This window comes from Notolepis coatsorum, assembly GCF_963971535.1.
Source record: "Notolepis coatsorum genome assembly, chromosome: 4".
Taxonomy (NCBI): Eukaryota; Metazoa; Chordata; class Actinopteri; order Aulopiformes; family Paralepididae; genus Notolepis; species Notolepis coatsorum.
Genome location: NC_140168.1, coordinates 132,185,258 through 132,206,528, shown reverse-complemented (window position 1 = coordinate 132,206,528; position 21,271 = coordinate 132,185,258). Strand labels below are relative to the sequence as shown.

Sequence of the window (21,271 nt, the reverse complement as noted above, 5' to 3'; positions counted from 1 at the left end):
TGTAACAGTAATATACAATGAACAGGTGATTAACCTGGGTACAAAACATACAAATTAGTACTACTGAGTGTAGTGCTAATCAGATGTTTGTAGTATAATATGTGCAGTGATACAGGTGTAAAGACAGTATGGTAGTATTCATACTGTCCAGCAGCGTAACTAGTAAGAGTAGGATATGTACAGATATAGATATAGTATCTACAGATATGTCATTTGTAATGTTCACCTTCTCTTCTACCAGCCACAGGGTTATGTACCTCCTGCCTGACCTCCACCCCCCGTCAGTACCATTTAGTTACAGACCGCAAGTCTTGGACTGATGCACAGAGCTACTGCAGAGAGCACCACACTGACCTGGCCATCGTGGACAACACAGAAGACATGAAACAGCTGCTCCAGACGGTTCAAGATTTTAGGCGCCGTTGGTGCTGGATCGGCCCGAAGAGGTAAAGAAAACTCTCACTTGGTCCTTTTTTAAGCTATTAAGATTGTAAAGTCCCCCTCCAACGACACCCTAAAGGTTTGAAGATTTCAACAATCTTTTCACACACAGATGTCTGTGTTGGAGAGAATGAAAAGCATTCTACAAACACTGAGGGATGCACATGCATGATGACATCACTGGTGGCCATATCCAAACTAATTTACTCTCAATAACTGTTGACAGAATCCGGCTATAGGTCGACAATAATGTGGTCCAGAAATATGGTTCCTATCTTTAGCCTTTAACTGGCGTGGTTTATTTAATCACATGGTATGAGCAGTAACACATGAGTCCTCCTCTGTGAGAGGTAGGTGGGGGAGAGAGGTTGAGTAGGAGGAGACATTCCTATTTATACTCGCCACCTGGTGGTGTCTTGAGTGGCTCCGCCTAGAGCGCCCTCTAGTGGACACAGTTATATATGCAGTTAGACAGTTAATAACAATCCTACCTAGAACCTCTGACTTCAACAATAACTATCAACTTAAATGAATAATTATGTGCAAAACTGTTTTTGGATGTGTGTGGGAGATTACGTGTGTCAATGTCAAAAGACCATAATGCTTCATACAACACCGAAATGGCTGAGCTTCAATGCCCCATATGCCCAATCAGACCCCTGCTAATCACCACTTGTGGCTATAATATTCCATCTTGTTTCCTAGGGAAACAAAAAGAGGGAAGAAGATCTGCATCGTCTCCCAAGTACGGAAAGGAGGCCAATTGAAACCTAAGAACTGTAAAAGCAAACAGGCCTTTGTCTGCTACGGAGAGAAAAGTGAGTGTGTTCACCTGAAGTGAGAATAATTCATTTTAATGAAGGAAGAAGCAGAATGTGTTGATATGATGGTAGGGCTGGAATACGTTACCATTGACTAATGAAAATGGCTTGTTGTCTTGTCAATGTAACATAATATGAAACGGTAGCCAAAGTAACAAAAAGATGTTTAATTATATTTACCATGGTTTAAAGGTGAAGGGATAACATAAAAATGATAACAAACAATTGACAGGACTGTGCAGACAGGATCAACCACCACACAGAGGGAAGAACAGAACACATATTCACAAGGGGATGATGAGAACAAGAAACACCTGGGCTGATTACAGATGGATACACCTGGGAGGGAAACGACAAAGAACTACAAGACCAAGACAGGGGACTACAACCAGACATCACACATCACACTGGGGACACCTGATCACGATACAAACACACCCACACGTAACAGGCTGGAATATAATGAAATGTTATTGCATTTCAATGGGATCATATTGTGGATAAAATTACAATGTTGTGGTAGACAATTGTATAAGCAAGCACATGTTAACTAAAATGTCTCTAAATATGAGATCTGAAATATTGTGTATAATAATAATAATACTAATAATAATGTGTATCTGTATAGCACCTTTCATACAAGAATTGCACCCCAAAGTGCTTCACGGCAGTGATGTAGGCACAAAATAGACATAGGCATAAAAAGTAGGGATGTCCGATATTATCGGCCTACCGATATTATCGGCCGATATTGGCATACAAATGTGATATTGGAAAATATTGGAATCGGTTTTAAAAAAATTTATTAACATTTTTTTATTTAATTTTCTTTACATTTATTTAACCTTTATTTACCCGGGCAAGGAAGTAAGAACAAATTATAATTTTATTTATTGTCAAAGTATGCATAATGTTAATTACACGACAAGAGATCCCTAATAAAAAGAGCATAACATTGGCATAATTGGGATCTTTATGATCATCGTGACATCATTTTCTTCCATATGGCCCAGCCTGACGTGAGAGTGTTGTCAGTTTCAGTGAAACAGTGTTGCTAGGGAACAGCTTGGACCCAAGTTACTTCCCTGTCGCAGTTTGGCTATAATATCAAGAGCTGACGGGGGAATCAAATGTAGTCCCTTTAAAATGTTTCTGTTGTCTAGTTGAAACGTCTCCAACAGAATGCTCCAAAGATAGTAGTGTTTTTTTATTCAGTCATCACACACAATTCCAGACTGTAAATAAGGTCAACAGTCTTTGTTTTGGCAGTGACTGAAAAGGTACAAGCTGAAGCATAATGTCCTATATTCTTATCAAATTAAGGTACCCTCCAAAACATGACAATACTAACAATTTTTTTTTTCATTTTGTGACCATCAAAAACAGCTATACAATAAAAAAAATTGGAAAACCAAAAGTAAATTACTCATTTGTAAATGTATATCAGCATTGTTCCACAAATGAACCCCAACAATGGAAATGCATCTACTTTGAATCCCTTTCTTAGATTTTTGAACAGTAAACGTACAAACGTCTCTCAAATCATGTTTGCTCTCCTGTAATGAAAACAAATTTGCACACTTTGTTTTAGCTCTGTACATTATTTGCATTATTTTATGACAAACCAAATCATTAAACTTCACAACATGGGGACTTCATAACAGTGGATTTGTGTGATCATAGTTGTAACTGAGGGGTACAATTCCCTGACTGTATTGATAAGTATGGTATCATTAAACCACTACCGCTTTATGTACTTTAATTACTGGCCATACAGTACACGATATATGAATATGATGAACACTTCCCACAATGAAATCGGTTCCAGTCAAAGGTATTAATCAAGTATTTAATGGAGCAAAAGGTACATAGGATACTTTACATTATTCTTTGAATGCACTTGTAAGGCAAAGGAGTATGCGTAGGCAAATCAATAACGAATGTCCATTCTCTGGTTACGCAGGAGGTAATTATACAACCTGAATCTTAGGGAATTATATCTATGGTACACTAGTAATAGCGGGAGATACTGGAAGGGGTTCCCACTGGTTGTAAGCCAGCAAGGGGGTAGAAGATCTGTCGGTAGTAGGACGTCTGGTCAACGATGACTAGGGAGACTTCAGGTACAGAAGCCGGTGCAGTAGTCTCTTGATCCACAGACGAATACAGCTTGGTTCTCTTGTAGACTGTCGCTCTACAGTGAAGAAAGCTAGGCGGCCTCAGGCTCTCTGAGCGCCGACTCGACTTGACTCCTCTCGGGGTAAATCCAACACGTGCAGGCGTCGGCGATTATCCGCTCCATAAATCATAGGACCAAAGCAAATATATTCCAGCCGCAAAGGCTATGTAGTCGTCGGGTAGATTAATCCAGTGTACATGTCCATACGGTTCTCGCCTAGGTCTCCTCGGGTGAAAGCGCCATGCGGTCGGCCCAGCCTGGATAAGAACTCTAGCTAATACGAGAAAGCGTTGGAGATGCTGGTCACTATAGAATTCTAACCGCACGATACACTATACACAAATAGACTATTAAAGACTCAATAGAAATATGTCGCACTCGACGGTATAGCGCCAAACTCTGACAATTCAGTTACTAATTCGCACGCGGTCTCGATGCTCTATTCTGAGGCCAAACAGGCCATACTTCACCGCACGTTGTATCGTGGGTGAGGCTTCAACTTATCGGTAACATACTAAATGGACGAAGGGTACGGAGGTAAGGGGCTAAGGGTCTTCTACATTCACCTGCGCCGTATTTATACGCACGGTGCACAAATAGTGCCACTCTCATTTCTGTCGCCGTATCCCTGGGCAGGGCCGGGGCAAGTACAGACATGTCGTGTCGGTGACTTTGAACTTGGCTCCGGGGGCCGGTCCCTGGCGCCGGTGGACCGCTGTCCAATAGGAGAATGAACTATTATGGGCTGGACTAAAGGGATATTCCGTGTATATGTACAAGGAATATACAAGGGATATCAAACGATATACAAATACTATGCAATATATATCAATAAATAAATATATATATTCGGTTTAATCTGATCCTTTGTAACAGCCGCCCCCTAATTAGTCCCACCTAATTAGCTAAGCAGAGACAGATTAACCGCACTGTCCACTACTCTGTTGTGAGGGATCGGTCAGTTCACAAAGTCATGGGGTCATGGTCGTCATCGATGGTATCGGGGAGCCTTGGCAGTTCTATTAGCCTCGCCACGGGTCGGGTGTAGGTCCGCCCTTGGACGAGCACTTCAGCTGCTCGGACCTTTCCGTCGGCACCGGTGATCACTTTGCTTACGCGGCCAGCCGGCCACATAGCTCGGGGTAGTGACTGGTCGATAATCATGACGACTGTTTCTTCTGTCAAATTATCTCTCTCTTTCACCCATTTCTGGCGGGTCTGTAGAGACGGTAGGTAGTGGAGTAGGAAGCTGTTCCAAAACTTGTCAGCCAATACTTGACTGTACCTCCACATTCTTCGGCCGTTCGCTTCTTCAGGCCTGTACATTGTCTGGGGTAGCGCAGGGTCCAGCCGCACCATCAAGAGTGTGTTGGGGGTGACTGGGTCGACATCTGCTACATCACTTGAGACGTAACCGAGGGGCTTTGAGTTCAATACTCCCTCGATCTCCGTGAGGACTGTCATTAGGACTTCTTCCGCCACGGTCTGGGCCCCAAGCACGGCGTACAGGGCTGTCTTTATTGAACGTACTTCTCGTTCCCAAGTTCCACCGAAGTGAGGTGCGTTCGGGGGATTAAACTGGAAGTCAATCTGGTATGGAGCGAGGTGGGTCTTAAGTTCTGGGCCCATAGCTTGGAAGCTCTCTCTCAGCTCTCTTTCTCCGCCTTTGAAGTTTGTCCCGTGATCAGACAACAATATAGACGGTTTGCCTTTCCGCGATGTGAATCTTCGGAAGGCCATAAGGAATGAGTCTGTGCTCATGGTTGGAAGGAGTTCTATATGTATCGCTCGGGTGGTCATGCATTTGAATACAATACCCCACCGCTTCTCGGTTCCTCTTCCTTTCTTTATATACAGCGGGCCGAAACAGTCCATACCGGTGGAGTGAAAAGGCTTGTCGCCGAGTCGGAGGCGACAGGGAGGTAGGTCAGCCATCCGGGGTATACTGGGCTGCGCTCGCCACTTACGACAGTCTAGACAGGTTCGCTGGAAGCGCCGCACTGCTTCTCTCCCTTGCAGTATCCAATAACGACGTCTGATCTCCGCGAAGACTCTCTCTGCCCCTGCGTGGTGCACATCCTCGTCGTATTTCTTTATGATCAGCTCTGTGACCTTGTGTCGGCTGTTTAAGACTATCGGGTACTTGACGTCGTCCGGTAAGTCTGGAGCTCTCCGCAGACGACCACCCACTCTGATGAGACTATGGGCGTCGCTCTCGGGTGCTAGGTGGAGCAGTCTGCTGTCTGATGGGACGGGCTTTGCTCCCTGTAGACAGTCTAGCTCATCGGGGAACGAGTCTCTCTGGGCTCGTTGTAGTAGAAGAAGTTCTGCTTCTTCGTAGTCAGCTGCTGAAATGTCAGTAGTGGGCTGAACCTCTGGGTGGTGCCACAGAAATGTCTTTAGCTGCGCACTCTCTAGGGTGAGGCAATCGTCTATGTCGGGGTCTGTGGAGACGAGTGTGTTCAATCCACAGAACACAGATTTCTTGTTTTCGGCCTCCTCTTTACTCGCCTCCCGTGGGGTGGGTGTAGGCCACTCTTCTCCCGGGAGCTTGAGAAACTCTGGTCCGTCACTGTATGGGTTGTGACGGGTGAGGTCATCCAGGGACATTCCCCGGGTGATGACGTCAGCTGGGTTGTGTTTTGTGTCCACATACCTCCAGCTTGCTACTTCTGTTAAATCTTGAATCTCTGTTACTCTGACCCCCACGAAGACCTTGTATCTGCACGAATCAGACCGGATCCATGTGAGTACTGTCGTGGAGTCTGACCACAAGATTGTTCTTTGCACCGGAATGGTGAGTTCACGTTGGATTAACGTGGCGAGGTGCGCTCCTGCTAGGGCTGCGCAGAGCTCTAGACGCGGGATAGATTGTTGCTTTCGTGGGGCTATTCTTGAACGAGCCAGGATGAAAGCAGTATGTATTTCTCCTCCCTCCTCTCGGGCACGCAAGTAGGCCACCGAGCCGTAGGCTACTTCGGAGGCGTCGCTGAAGACGTGCAGGTCCATCTGGCACGTCTCCGGCCTCACTGTGGGTGGGAAGTAGCTGCGGTGTATGTTAACACCTGGGAGTGAGCTGAGTTCCGTCTCCCACTCTCTCCATGTGGATGCAAGGTGTTCGGGTATGGGGTCGTCCCAGCCCTGGTCCTTGTCCCATAACGCTCTTACAATCATCTTTGCCCTGGTGGTGTAAGGTAGAATACATCCCAACGGGTCATATTGTCTGGCGAGTGTTCTGTATACACTCCGTCTGGTGGTCGGTAGTGGAGTCGACCTTCCCTGCTCCTTGGTCAGGGGTGTGTGTTTATAATGGAGCGAGTCTGTTTTGAAGCGCCAGACTAGTCCTAATGTCATTTCTTGGGCTTCTCCTGGGATGGTCGCCATCCAGGTCTCGCTGCTTGCTGCCTTGTCCTCGGGGGAGAGGCTGCGCAATACTTGCGGGTCGCTGCTGGCCCACTGCCTGAGATCAAAGCCGCCTTTGATCAGGGAGGCGCGGAGCTTGAGTAGAAGGGCCTCGGCTTCTTCTGGCGTCGAGACGCTTTGCAGACAGTTGTCCACGTAGAAACTATTTTCTACACTTTTTCGGACCTCTTCATCAGCTGCTGGGTCCTCTGCGACGTGTTTTTGCAGTGCAAACGTAGCACAGCATGGGCTGCATGTGGTTCCGAAAGGGAGGACTTCCCATTGATAGATGGCTGGTTGCTCATCCCCGATCCTCTCTCTCCATAGGAACCGCAGCAGGGGCTTGTCCTCCTCCACTAGTCTCACCTGCAGGAACATCCCTTTGATGTCGCCGCTGATGGCCACCTTGTCCTGGCGGAAACGTAGTAACACGCCTAGTAGGGAGGGGCCGAGTGTTGGGCCGGGCAAGAGCTCTTTATTCAGATTTTGTGATCCGATCTGGTAGCTGCAGTTGAACACAATACGATCCTTGCCGTTGTGGTGGACTTTGTGGTGCGGCACGTACCATGATTCGGTCGTCTGATCGGCCTCTTTAATGTCAATTTTCTTTATGTGTCCCGCTGTGATTAGCTTGTTAATCTCAGCGCGGTACACAGTCTCTTGAGCGGGGTCTCTGGCTAGGCGCCGCTCTGTGTTCAATAGATACCGCTCCGTCGCTTCTTTTGGGGCGTGGAAGGTGGGCATACCCTCTCGCCTCAAGAGTGGAGTTGCGTATCTCATCACTCCGTTGACTTTGACTCTCTTTGTCCCTTGCTCGAGGAGTGCTATGGCGTAAATGTCTTCCTTGGAACGAATGTCTTTCTTTTCGTTCTTAAAGGGCATTGTCTCTAGTGTCCATAGCCTCTCGACATGCTGTAGGAGGGTGGTGTCTTCTTCTGTCACTCTGGAGTGGAGGCAGCTAGTGGCTGCTGTTCGGTTAAGAGACTTAGCGAGGGGGCCTTGTAATGTCAATCCTAGGCGGGTCTCGACTGCTGCAGGACAGCCTCTGGGCCCTGTGTGGACCCGGTCTATCGGGACTATGAGGTCTGCATGGTCGGAGCCTATCAGCAGGGTCGGGGTGGCACCGTCTATGAGCGGGATAGGTAGTTGACGCAGGTGCACATATTTATCCATCAGCTTGGCGATGGGGTAGGTGTACTGCGACAGGCCTATTTCTTGGCTGGTGAAAGCATTAGTAATCCTATACCGTCTCTCTGGCTGCCCGCTTGCTGCGATAGTGAAGGAGACATTCTCGCCCTTTATCGTCTTTAGATCTCTTCTTATTGTCCGAATCGTCATCTGGTTTTCGCTCCCCCGCAGCCCCAGCTGGGCCGCAGCGGATGCGAGGAGAAGGGTGTTCTCTGACCCGTCGTCAAGGACGGCGTAAGTGTCCATGACCTTGTCTTGGTAACTCAGTGTTACGCGGACCACCTTTAAGAGCACTCGGGCGCCCCCGCTGCTGGCGGGGTCAATGTACATAACACTTGCCTTTGTGCTGCTTGAGGGTGCAGGCTTTCTTCTGTTACTGTCGTGTAGGACATCTAGGTGGGCTCCGTCACACCGACTACACCTCTTCTTTAAGCGGCACTCGGCTGCCATGTGACTGCGCGCACATCGGTAACAGCGTCGGTTGGACTTTATCCATTGACCCACTTCGTCGGCGGTCATCTTCTTGAATGTGTCACATTGTGACAACCAGTGTTCTTTCTCGCAGTACGGGCACACCATCTTCCACTTCTCTTTCATCGAGGGGGTACTGTGGTTCTTACTGCTCGGTACTGGTTCTGATTGGTGCATGACAGTCACCAATCTTCAGCCATCGTTTGCTCTCCTAGGTCCCTCTCTGGAGCTTGGTGTGCTCCGCACAAACGTATCCAATCGCAGGCTGCTGACTTCTCTCGCCAGGAAGTCGGCTAGGTCTAGGAGGGATGGCTCGGGACCGTTAGGATCACGGTGGTCTCTTTGCCGCCTGAAGCGCTCTTGTCGGGCGGGCGGAAGCTTCTCTAAAATCCTCTCGACATTAGAGTTTGCGTATAGTTCGTGCATACCCTTTTCTCGTTGCGCCCCCAGCATCCCTACCAGGGATTGTACCTTGATAGACAGGTCGTCTAGTGAGCGATTGTCTGTTGCTGGGGGTAGGCGGTCAATATGCCTTATCTCTTGTATTACGTAGTCCCATATGCGTCCATATCTTTGGTCGAGTGCTGCTAGAGCCGCTGTGTATGGGGTAGTAGAGGTGGCATAGGCCAGCGCTATATTGTGCGCTCGGGGAACCTTGAGGTGCTTCAATAGGATAGCATACTTGTGGCGTTCATCAGCTACATCAGCCATCATTGTCTCTAAGCACATCCGTAGCTCCGTGTACTGTGCTCTGTTCTCATGGGTGAAGTCTGGAAACGTCGGTGTGCCAATGTATGATGCCGTAGATGGCTGGCACATCGGTGAGCGTTGGAAGAGAGGCCTCCTAGGCGAGTCTCCTCTTACGCCTCTCGGTGGGCTGGTACTGGCAGGGTACCATGGCCCGCGTATCCAGGTGCTATTCCTCGGGACTGGTCGTGCGTCAATCTCACCCGTGAATTGAGTCGGGGGTCTGTAGCGCAGAGCCGCGGGGGTAGAGCCTGGGCTGTACTGGACCTCCTGGTCCTGTGTAGTACTGTGCTGCTGTCGGGCTTGACTCTCCTCCTCTCCCTCTTCTTCTTCCTCTGTCAGGTCCTCTAGATCCTGTAGTCGTCTATTTAGCCTCTCCGCGGTGTATACCGTTCCTTCCTTGTAGCTGGGTCTCACTGGGACCGGTCGGGGAAGGAGTTCGGAGGGGGGTATAGGCTCTCTCTGGTGGTCGGGCTCAGGGTCGCTTGATCGGTTAGGGGAGGGTGCCCTTGACCCGTGTCTTGACGAGGCCCTGGAACCCCGTGCGGAGGGAGGGGGTGTTGCCCTGGCGATCAGCTGCTCCATTAGCTGCGCTTGTAATCGGTCGCGCTCGGCTTCGCGCTTGGTGAGAGCGATGTCGCGCTCTGCTTCGCGCTTGGTGAGAGCGATGTCGCGCTCTGCTTCTCTTTGGGCACCGGCAGCGGCGCGCTGGGCTTCGGCGGCGGCGCGCTGGGCTTCGGCGTGGTCTCTTACCATATTCTCTTCCGTCTGAAGGCGTCTAATCTCTAGACGTATACGATCTTTGTCGCTCCGTTGCTGCGCTTGGAGGCGTTCTCTTTCCATGGAAGAATGTTCGCGCTCACTAAGCGTCTGTGCTTGGAGTCGATCGCGCTCTGTTGAGGCTGCTAGGCTGGCGAGGAACGCCTGTGCCAGCATCTTGTCCGCCTCGCTGGGGGAAGACGCTGGTTGAGGTGATCCGCTCCTGGCAGTACTCGTTGGAGATGCGTTCTCCTGCGGGGAGTCCTGGAGCTCTATCTCCTGGGCGCTCTCCTCTTCTTGTACCGGGCAGAGTTCCATCTCTGGAGGGTTGTCTTTCTCCTGGAGCTCTCCGGGGACTACTTCTTCGGTCTTGGCGGGGGGTAAAGTCGTGTCAGTTCCCTCCTGGTCCCTACCGTGAGCTTGGTCAGTTACATTAGAACCCACTAGGGCCTCTGTTGGCGGGGTAGCCTGGTTGATAGGGTCGGACATAATTTTACTTTCTACTTTTTCCGCGTTTACCGTCTGTAGAAGGCTAGGTAGTATACTGGCAACGTAATCCTCTAAGTACTGAGGTGGCTGCCGTCTACGCTGCGGGCGATCTACTTTAGGAGGACCGTTTTGTGGAGTGTTCATCATAGGCCATTTCAATATTAATACCACTATATTAATATTACACTAGCTACCATCCGGCTCGAAGGACCAATTGTAACTGAGGGGTACAATTCCCTGACTGTATTGATAAGTATGGTATCATTAAACCACTACCGCTTTATGTACTTTAATTACTGGCCATACAGTACACGATATATGAATATGATGAACACTTCCCACAATGAAATCGGTTCCAGTCAAAGGTATTAATCAAGTATTTAATGGAGCAAAAGGTACATAGGATACTTTACATTATTCTTTGAATGCACTTGTAAGGCAAAGGAGTATGCGTAGGCAAATCAATAACGAATGTCCATTCTCTGGTTACGCAGGAGGTAATTATACAACCTGAATCTTAGGGAATTATATCTATGGTACACTAGTAATAGCGGGAGATACTGGAAGGGGTTCCCACTGGTTGTAAGCCAGCAAGGGGGTAGAAGATCTGTCGGTAGTAGGACGTCTGGTCAACGATGACTAGGGAGACTTCAGGTACAGAAGCCGGTGCAGTAGTCTCTTGATCCACAGACGAATACAGCTTGGTTCTCTTGTAGACTGTCGCTCTACAGTGAAGAAAGCTAGGCGGCCTCAGGCTCTCTGAGCGCCGACTCGACTTGACTCCTCTCGGGGTAAATCCAACACGTGCAGGCGTCGGCGATTATCCGCTCCATAAATCATAGGACCAAAGCAAATATATTCCAGCCGCAAAGGCTATGTAGTCGTCGGGTAGATTAATCCAGTGTACATGTCCATACGGTTCTCGCCTAGGTCTCCTCGGGTGAAAGCGCCATGCGGTCGGCCCAGCCTGGATAAGAACTCTAGCTAATACGAGAAAGCGTTGGAGATGCTGGTCACTATAGAATTCTAACCGCACGATACACTATACACAAATAGACTATTAAAGACTCAATAGAAATATGTCGCACTCGACGGTATAGCGCCAAACTCTGACAATTCAGTTACTAATTCGCACGCGGTCTCGATGCTCTATTCTGAGGCCAAACAGGCCATACTTCACCGCACGTTGTATCGTGGGTGAGGCTTCAACTTATCGGTAACATACTAAATGGACGAAGGGTACGGAGGTAAGGGGCTAAGGGTCTTCTACATTCACCTGCGCCGTATTTATAAGCACGGTGCACAAATAGTGCCACTCTCATTTCTGTCGCCGTATCCCTGGGCAGGGCCGGGGCAAGTACAGACATGTCGTGTCGGTGACTTTGAACTTGGCTCCGGGGGCCGGTCCCTGGCGCCGGTGGACCGCTGTCCAATAGGAGAATGAACTATTATGGGCTGGACTAAAGGGATATTCCGTGTATATGTACAAGGAATATACAAGGGATATCAAACGATATACAAATACTATGCAATATATATCAATAAATAAATATATATATTCGGTTTAATCTGATCCTTTGTAACAATAGTAATCATATGACAGATTGAATATGGAAACATGTCAAATTCCGCCTAATCTGATCTTTTACATTATCTTGACATTTGAATCATCTCTTCATTTTGCAGAAACCCTCACCCCCTTCACCAGTCCTGCCTCCATCCACGACCATGGCGCAATAGCTCCTGGGATGATTGCCCATGGTGAGAAAGATGTTTTTTAACTATCCTCCCAAACAAACTGTCCCATTTCATATTGAGACATGATATATACATGAATCTCCCCAAGGGGATTAATAAAGTATCTATCTATCCATCTATCTTATATTAATATTGAGAATTAGAAGTTAGCAGGAAATGGATAAGTCGGCAGATATCAAGAAACAATATCACAGCTAAGATGCGTTGTCTGGCACCAGACCCAGTCTAGAATGTGACATACTGCATGTCGATATTGAAAAAACATAAATCCTTGTGATTATTGTGGATAATTTTCTTCCATGTCGCCCAGCCTGTTGGAGAGTGATGAGAATGTGTAGACTATTGAACTATCTCAAGCCCTGCCCTCTTTTCTTGATCATCCAATCACGACTGCCGCCTCCCTCGGACAAAGAAGCGACCATTTTGATTGGAGGATCAAGTAAAGAGGGCAGGGTTTGCGGTAGGTCAATTAGTGAGAGGCCTGGCTGGAGAGCTGGTCTGTGATGCTTAACATGCTTGTCCTCAACAGTACATGTGATTCGACTGACGTTGAATGAAAAAGAAAAAGAGAAGATCTCGGAGGGGGTAAGAGCAAATCTGTGTGTTTGTGTGAATTGGAAACGTTTGAAATTAATCAGCAGTAATAAAAAAAAAATTGAATAGGGTCATTCAATGTGTCAAGTCTCCAAATGTCAAGTCGCCAATTTATTGGGACAAATTATGTGTGTTGTGAGGCGTTTGAATTGACCCAGGCCCTATTCAAACATTGTCTCTGGCGTGATATTGACTAGTATTGAGAAACTTAGCACTGTGTTGCTCCTTGCAAAACAATCCAATGGGAGCCTGATGAGAGGATGCAGCGCAGCGCTAGATTTCAATACTAGGGTTGCAACATTTCAGGAATATTCAAAGGTGGAAACTTTCCATAGGATTTAATGGGAATATATGGGAATTAACAGGAATACAATGGAAATATAAGGGTTATTTCAACACACTGTATTTACCATATCATATGTATTAAGCAGATATAATTGCAAAGAACTTACAATTTACTTTAAAGGGACACTTCACCGAAACACTGCTGATTTATTTAGCACATAATCTCACACATATATCAAAATTGTAAAAATAATAAAAAAAGAAAAAAACATAAATTTACTCGGACAGTTATTGCGAGTTGAATATGTCCTCCAGTGATGTCATTGGAGGGCACTGATCCTTGTGTTGTGAAAAAATAATGGCCGCTATTGCAACTTATTCATCTACATAATTTCATTGAGTTGTAATGAACACAACACAAGTGTCCTCCGATGACATCACTGGAGGACATAGTCAAACGTTAAATGTCAATCAATTACCTGTCAAACTAAGTGAACGTGTGCAAAATGTTTTTGAGTTTTGCAATGTGTGAGATTATATGCAATATAATCAGGCTTTATTAATAGGAAAGACGGAATTAAAAGAGAACATTTTGTTCAAAACCCCTAAATTCAAAACACAGATGACGCCTGAGTTCAAGTTCAAGTTTCTTTATTAGTTGTCATACAGAAGTACAGAATACTTTTATACAAAATGCTTCTTTCTGTTACGCTCCAGAGACTGTGCTAGACAAAAATAGATAAGTATAAAATAAGTATAGCAAGTATAAAATAGAAGTCAAGTACGTAGACACAAGTGTTCAGTATGTACATATATACAATGTTCAATGCAGAGTAGAAGTAACTGAGTTACCATACAATATACTATACAATATAATAATATACAATATACTATACAGTGCAAAGCAGAGATGGGATGAGGTACAATTTAGGTACAATTTACAGTAAGGTGTAATGAGGTATGGGTTGTAGTGCAAATTCTTTACCAATAAATATAAAGTGTGTTTAGGTGTTCTAAAGTGGGTAAAGTGGGTGCTGCAGTGAGTTGTTTGTTTAAAGTGAGTGTGTGCATGTGGATGTGTGTGCTATGAGTGCATTTGATGGTTGTTACATAGTGTTATTGTTCGTTGAGCATCCTGATGGCCTGGGGATAGAAGCTTCTTCTGAATCTCTCTGTGCTTGTCATGAGACTCCGGTATTGCTTGCCTGACCGCAGCAGTTCAAAGAGGCAGTTGTTTGGGTGGCTGGAGTCTTTGATAATTCTCTTAGCCTTACCCATGCAACGCTTGTTGTAAATGTCCTGGAGAGTGGGAAGCCCCCCTCGGATTGTGCGTTCGGCTGAACGGGCCACTCTCTGTAGTGTGCTACGGTCTTGTGCGGTGCTATTCCAAAACCAGGAGGTAATATTGCTCTCTATTGTACATGAGTAGAAGTTCTTGAGGATCTTCTGACTGACTTGGAACTTCCTTAGGCGCCTGAGGAAGTAGAGGCGTTGCCGTGCCTTCTTCACAACACTGTCAATGTGTGTGGTCCATGTCAAGTCCTCGGATATGTGGACTCCGAGGTACTTAAAAGTGTTCACTCTCTCAACCGGTGCCCTGTCGATGCTGAGGGGGCTGTAGTCCCTGACCCCGACCTCCTAAAGTCCACAATCATCTCCTTTGTTTTGCTGATGTTCAGGGAGAGGCTGTTCTATTGACACCATCCCGCTAGAACCTTGACCTCCTCCAGGTAGGCCCTCTCGTCGTTTGCAGAGATCAGGCCCACCACTACTGTGTCGTCAGCAAATTTGATGATTGTGTTGTTGTTCCGCTGTGCCACACAGTCATGTGTGTACAGGGAGTAGAGGAGGGGACTCAGAACACAGCCCTGGGGGGCCCCTATGTTGAGAGTGATGGATGAGGAGGTGCAGTTGCCTGCTCACACCACCTGGGGTCTGCCCGTCAGGAAGTCCAAGACCCACTGGCAGAGGTCATAGTTCAAGCCCAGGTCCCTGAGCTTGGCTATGAGTTTGGAGGGGACTATGGTATTGAATGCTGAGCTGTAGTCGATGAACAGCATTCTCACATAGTTTCTGTTGTATACTCATCTGGTTATTTAGTATAACATATAATAATGAGGAGACACGAGACACAGGTAAATTCCAGTTGACAGCTCTTTAGTGGAAAACTCAACACAGGTGATTACAATGACGGCAGTACTTATTAGCAGGGGGCGTGACGGTATCTAATAAGGGGCAAACTTAGAATGTCAATACACAACATATCCCTCCCCCTTAACTTTGAAGGTTCCCCTAAAAAGTAAGTACTTAAACATTAACAAAAAACACTAAGTGTCACTGTGGTTTGGTATCCCTCATTCTATAATTAACTTAACAAATCGTATTTAAACTTAAACTTTCATTGGCTAGTAACCTTTGCCTGAACTAGGGAAAGAGGGTAGACTACATCAATTCCCAGACTGAACCCTGGGGATTATTCTGCCCCAATTGTAAGGGTTAGTCTATCAGGAGGGCGTCTGACTCTACTGGGGTAACGACCTGTAGGCAAGTCAGTTTCATTGTCTTTTGGGGAGGACTGTAGGAGTCCGGGTCTGGGAGAAGTGATGGCTGGGATAGGCCTAGGTGTGCCTGGGACAGGGGCCACTCTTGCAGGTTGCGTCTGGGGCTCTTCTGGTGATGAATGCTGCTCCTGGTAGGTCTCCTGCTCTGGAACAAAGGATGGCGGCTGAGGTGAGTCATCATGGAAACCAGCCGTGTGGAGCAGTTGATCGATGTGTCTTCTCCAGATGAGATTATCCCTGGTTTCGACTGTATATGACACAGGACCTGTTTTTGCAACAACTGTTGCAGGCATCCATTTGACCCCTTTGGTATAGTTCCGGGCGAGAACCCGGTCTCCAGCTGTGAAGCTCCGAAACTTTGCTTTCGCTCGCCTCTCCACTTGAGCTCTCTGTTGCATATGCACAATCTCCCTCGTCTTTTGGGGTCTCAGGAGGTCAAGTCGAGTGCGGAGTTGTCTCTTGAGCATAGCCGAGGCAGGCGAGACCTTTGTCGTAGCATGAGGTGTGTTTCGGTATGACAGCAGGAAAGCACTGAGGCGCCTGTTGATGGACTGTGTACCTTGAGAGGACTTAAGAGCTTGCTTCATGGTCTGTACACACCTTTCAGCGAGCCCATTGGTAGCAGGGTGATAGGGTGCAGACTTGATGTGCTGAATACCATTCTCCTCCATGAATGTCTTGAACTCTTCAGACACTAGTTGTGGGCCGTTATCACTAACCAGCTGTTGTGGTAGACCAAAGCGGCTGAAGATAGACCTTAGCTCTTCGATGGTCCTCATAGAGGAGGTGCCCGTCATGACGACAACCTCAGGCCATTTGCTATGAGCGTCGACTACGATTAAGAACATGTGGTTCTCCAATGGTCCAGCAAAGTCTATGTGGACTCTTTGCCATGGTTCTTCAGGCCAGTCCCACGGATGTAATGGAGCCAGCTGTGGGAGGTTTCTCACTCTCTGGCAGGCAGAACATGACTTTGCTTTCTCCTCTATAGCTGCATCCAGGCCTGGCCACCAGAAATAGCTGCGTGCAATTTCCTTCATACGCACGACCCCACAGTGTCCAGAGTGGAGCTCGTCAAGCACTTTCCCTCTCAGTGGTGGGGGAATAATGACACGATAGCCCCACAATAGGCATCCAGACTGGACCGACAACTCGTTTCGTCTCACCAGGTAAGGCTTCAAGCTTGGTGTCATCTCCCCTCCCCGTCCACGAGTGACGATGTCCATAACCTCAGACATGACCGGGTCCGTGTGTGTGTGTTTCTTCACATGAGTTGAGGTCACTGGAGCAGCGGTCACTTCCTTGAAGTAGAAGATCTCCGCTTGTGGTGTCCGATTATGTGTGACAGGCAACGGGAGCCTCGAGAGCCCGTCAGCATTCCCGTGCTGATCCGACTTCCTATACCTAATGTCATACCGGTGGGCAGACAGCAACAAAGCCCATCGCTGCATACGACTGGCCGCAAGCGATGGAATGCCTGTATGAGGACTGAAGATAGAGGTGAGAGGTCGATGGTCTGTCAGTAGCGTGAATTTCCTGCCGTAGAGATATTGATGAAATTTCTTTATTCCAAACACTATAGACAGTGCTTCACGCTCAATCTGCACATAATTGCCTTCCGCTTTGCTCAGCGTCCGTGATGCAAAGACGATAGGTCTCGCTTCCCCTGATGGCATGATGTGTGATACTACTGCACCCACACCATAAGGTGAGGCGTCACACGCCAGCTGAAGTGACAAGGCGGGGTCAAAGTGGGTGAGGGCTTCAGACTGAGAGAAGGCTGTCTTTGCTCCTTTGAAAGCTGCCTCACATTTGTCTGTCCAATTCCATGTTTGGGTTTTGTGTAGCAGCTCATGGAGCGGTTTCAGCCTATTGGCAAGGTCAGGCACAAACTTCGCATAGTATGTCAGCAGGCCAAGGAATGATCTCAACTGACTCACATTCGTCGGAGATGGAGCCTCCACAATAGCCTTCACCTTTGATGGTGCTTTGTGGAGTCCAGTGCTGTCAATCACGTGCCCCAGGTACTCGACAGAAGGTTGGAAAAACTCGCATTTGTCTTCCCGGACTCTAAGACCATATTCCTCCAGTCTTTGTAGTGTGGCCCCCAGGTTCCTTAAGTGCGACTGCTCATCCGGTCCTGTGATAAGCAGGTCATCCAGGTAACACTGGACCCCTCGTAGCCCACTTAGGATCTGGTCCATTGCTCTTTGGAAAAGTGCCGGAGCAGAAGTAATCCCAAAAGGAAGCCTCTGGTACCTGAATAGCCCCTTGTGTGTCACTATGGTCAACAGTTCCTGTGACTCTGGATCTACATGCATCTGGAGATATGCCTGCCAATACCCCACTCTCCACCAATCTGTCTAGTTCTGCATCTACCCTGGGTTTGATGGCATACGGAACAGGTCTAGCCTTTAAACACCTCGGTGTGCTTCCTGGTTTGACTGTCAGCTTAACAGTAATGTCCTTCATGCTACCAAGGTCTCCACCAAAAACTTTGGAGTGCTTCTTCAAAATCTCCTGTAGGGGGCCTGTGTCTCCATCCTTAACCATGAACACTTCTTACCAGTTCAGTCTGAGTTTCTCAAGCCATCGCCGTCCTAGCAGAGCTGGACGGTTTCCACGAATGATGTACAGTGGAAGAGTCTTCTTCCGCTTGTTGTGTTCCACTGTCACATTCACAACGCCTAACACTGGAACAGCCTCTCCAGTGTAGGTCCTTAACTTCAATTTGCCCACTCGAAGAGTCAGGTGCTGCAGCTTCTCTCTGAAAACAGCCTCTGATACCATGGACACACGTGTGCCGGTATCCACTTGCATCCGCACTGCTTTATTGTCCAACAGTGGTGTGACCCAGTATCCATCATCACTGTCCAGCACAGATAACACATGTACAGTATCATCATCATCATCAGACTCACAGTCACTCTGCTCGTCCTGTTCGTGCTCCATCTTATTCACACGTTTCTTCTTGTTTCTGTAGAAACCACCTTTCTTCATCTCAGTGTGCTGTTTGTAGGTCTGGGTCTTTCTATTACCACAAGCACGTTCGATATGGCCTTTTATACCACATTTTCTGCAGTCTACGTCTTTACACCAACACTCTGATGGCTGATGCCCCATTCTCCCACAGCGGTAGCATGGCTTGCCAGCTGTTGTCTTCTTGTCCTCAAAAGACAACTTGTGTACTTGGGCTGATAGACTTAGCTGCTGTGCTTCTCGGGCAGCCATTTCCATTGACGTACTTATCTCTATGGCCTTTTCCAGTCTCAGGTTAGCTTCACTCAGTAGTCGTTTCTGAATAGACTCACTGCGTAGACCACACACCAGTCTGTCACGTATGGTGTCATTGAGTGAAATACCAAATTCACAATATTCAGACAGGCGTTTAAGTACAGCTACAAACTGTGAAACAGATTCACCCTCTTCTTGGTTCCTTTTATGGAACCTGAAACGCTCTGCAATGACCAGTGGCTTAGGAGAGTAGTGATCTTTTAATATTCCCACTATGTCTTCATAGGACTTGTCCCCTGGCTTCTCCGGTTGCACCAGACTGCGCAGTAGGTTATATGTTTTTGCTCCCATAACACTCAAGAATGTAGGTACTATGATACCCTCTTCAATCTTATTAGCAAGTGCAAAATACTCAAACCTCTCGGTGTAAGAACTCCATTGTTCCGTCTCCTCGAATGGTCCAATATGTCCAAACAGTGCAGCCATCTTCTTGCAATTAGTCCTTTCCTTGTTTCGTTTGAGTTACTGTCTTTGGATCTGGCACCATCCGCCCCTCCTCATTTACTCAGTCTCCTTCCCATCGCGGAGATTTCACCTTTCTCCGTCTCTATACTCCGCCCGCAACAGTGTCAACACAGCAGTATGCACCGTTGCCAAGTTACCGCAGCCCCGACGTCGCGCTGCACACTCGCGAAAACAAACAAACACGTCAGATGCGGACTATTGCCGACAATAACAAACACAACGTGAGATCCGTATCATCCTTGTCGCCAGTTTTGTTGTATACTCATCTGGTTATTTAGTATAACATATAATAATGAGGAGACACGAGACACGGGTAAATTCCAGTTGACAGCTCTTTAGTGGAAAACAAAACACAGGTGATTACAATGACGGCAGTACTTATTAGCAGGGGGCGTGACGGTATCTAATAAGGGGCAAACTTAGAATGTCAATACACAACAGTTTCCCTGCCTCTTGTCCAGGTGTGATGCTGCTGTGTGCAGCACATGGGCTATGGCATCCTCCGTGGACCTGTTGGGGCGGTATCCAAATTGCAGGGGGTCCAGGTTGATGGGGAGGGAGGAGCAGATGTAGCCCTTCACTAGCTTCTCAAAGCACTTCATGGCTATGGAGGTGAGAGCTACAGGGCGGTAGTCGTTGAGGCAAGCAGGCTTGGATTATTTGGGTACAGGGATAATAGTGGACTTCTTCAGACAGGTGGGGATGACAGCCTGTTCCAAGGACAGGTTAAATATGTGAGTGACGTATGTAATGTTGAACAGCTGCACCATTTGAAACAACTCACAAGTAATTTGTCCCAATAATTATAATAATTAGATTCAGACATCCTGCACTTCGGATCTCATAGTCATTGTTTGATTTTAATGTACAAATTTGACAAAACAACCAATATGACATCACTGTCCCAATAATCCTGGAGCTCACTTGTGTTTCAACTCGGGAGTGAGGTCATACCGGTGGGCTATGATGTCACGCAGTTTCAACCATGCTACATGTGCTGGATGTGCCCCAGGTGAACTTGAATCACACTAATATTGTTTAATTCAATTCTTTGTGTTTTGCCAGGTTAATGAAGTACTGGAAGAGCTGACCCTTTCTCGGAAAGTCAAGGTGGAGTTGGAATAAGTGGCCTGAGATGAATGGACGAATGAGGGAGAAGTAAAGTCAAGAAGAGGAGAGAGTAAAAAGAGGGATAGAGCTATCTGAGGAACAACGTTTTAAATTGAACTGCAGAATGATTTCTTGATTAAATCAAACTGATTTAATGTTTGGGCAGCATGTCCAAGTGTCCTTAAGCAAGACACTTAACCCTTAACTTGTGCTGATATGCAGGTTGGCACCTTGCATGGTTGCCTCCGCCATCTCTGTGCAAATGTGTGAGTGAATGGGTAAAATGTGAGGAACAAATTGTAAAGTGCTTTGGATAATAAAAAGATTAAATGTGCAATTCATTTTAAATTTGTATACTGTAATCTTATATGGCTATTTTATTTTATTTGACTTAACACTGCAATAGTGATCACCATTTATTTATTTAATTCATTATAACTTTGTACCTCAGCGCTGACTTTCATTGTTTGTTTGTTGTATTGGTTGTCCTTTTTTATTGCTCTCTATTGTCTGTTAACTGCCTGAGCTGTTACTGGATACCTGAATTTCCCCAAGGGGATTAATAAAGTATCTATTTATATAAAGTTATATAAATGCACCATTTACCATTTTATTTACCAATGATAGATGATGTACTGGTGACTGAGGAATGAGAATGATAGATGATGTACTGGTTAATGAGGAATGAGAATGATAGATGATGTACT

General features: G+C 46.9%; 1 protein-coding gene across 1 annotated transcript; it reads left to right on the top strand.

Moving 5' to 3' along the window:
* Window positions 1-381: 381 nt before the first annotated feature.
* LOC311226699 (uncharacterized protein) lies at window positions 382-20,645 on the top strand (the record flags this gene model as incomplete). Its single annotated transcript, XM_084312111.1, has 5 exons — window positions 382-446; window positions 1,147-1,259; window positions 12,184-12,258; window positions 12,785-12,840; window positions 20,520-20,645. The coding sequence occupies 5 exons, from the start codon at window positions 382-384 to the stop codon at window positions 20,577-20,579; spliced, it is 369 nt and encodes a 122-aa protein (XP_084168237.1). The 3' UTR covers window positions 20,580-20,645.
* Between the last annotated feature and the right edge of the window lie 626 nt (window positions 20,646-21,271).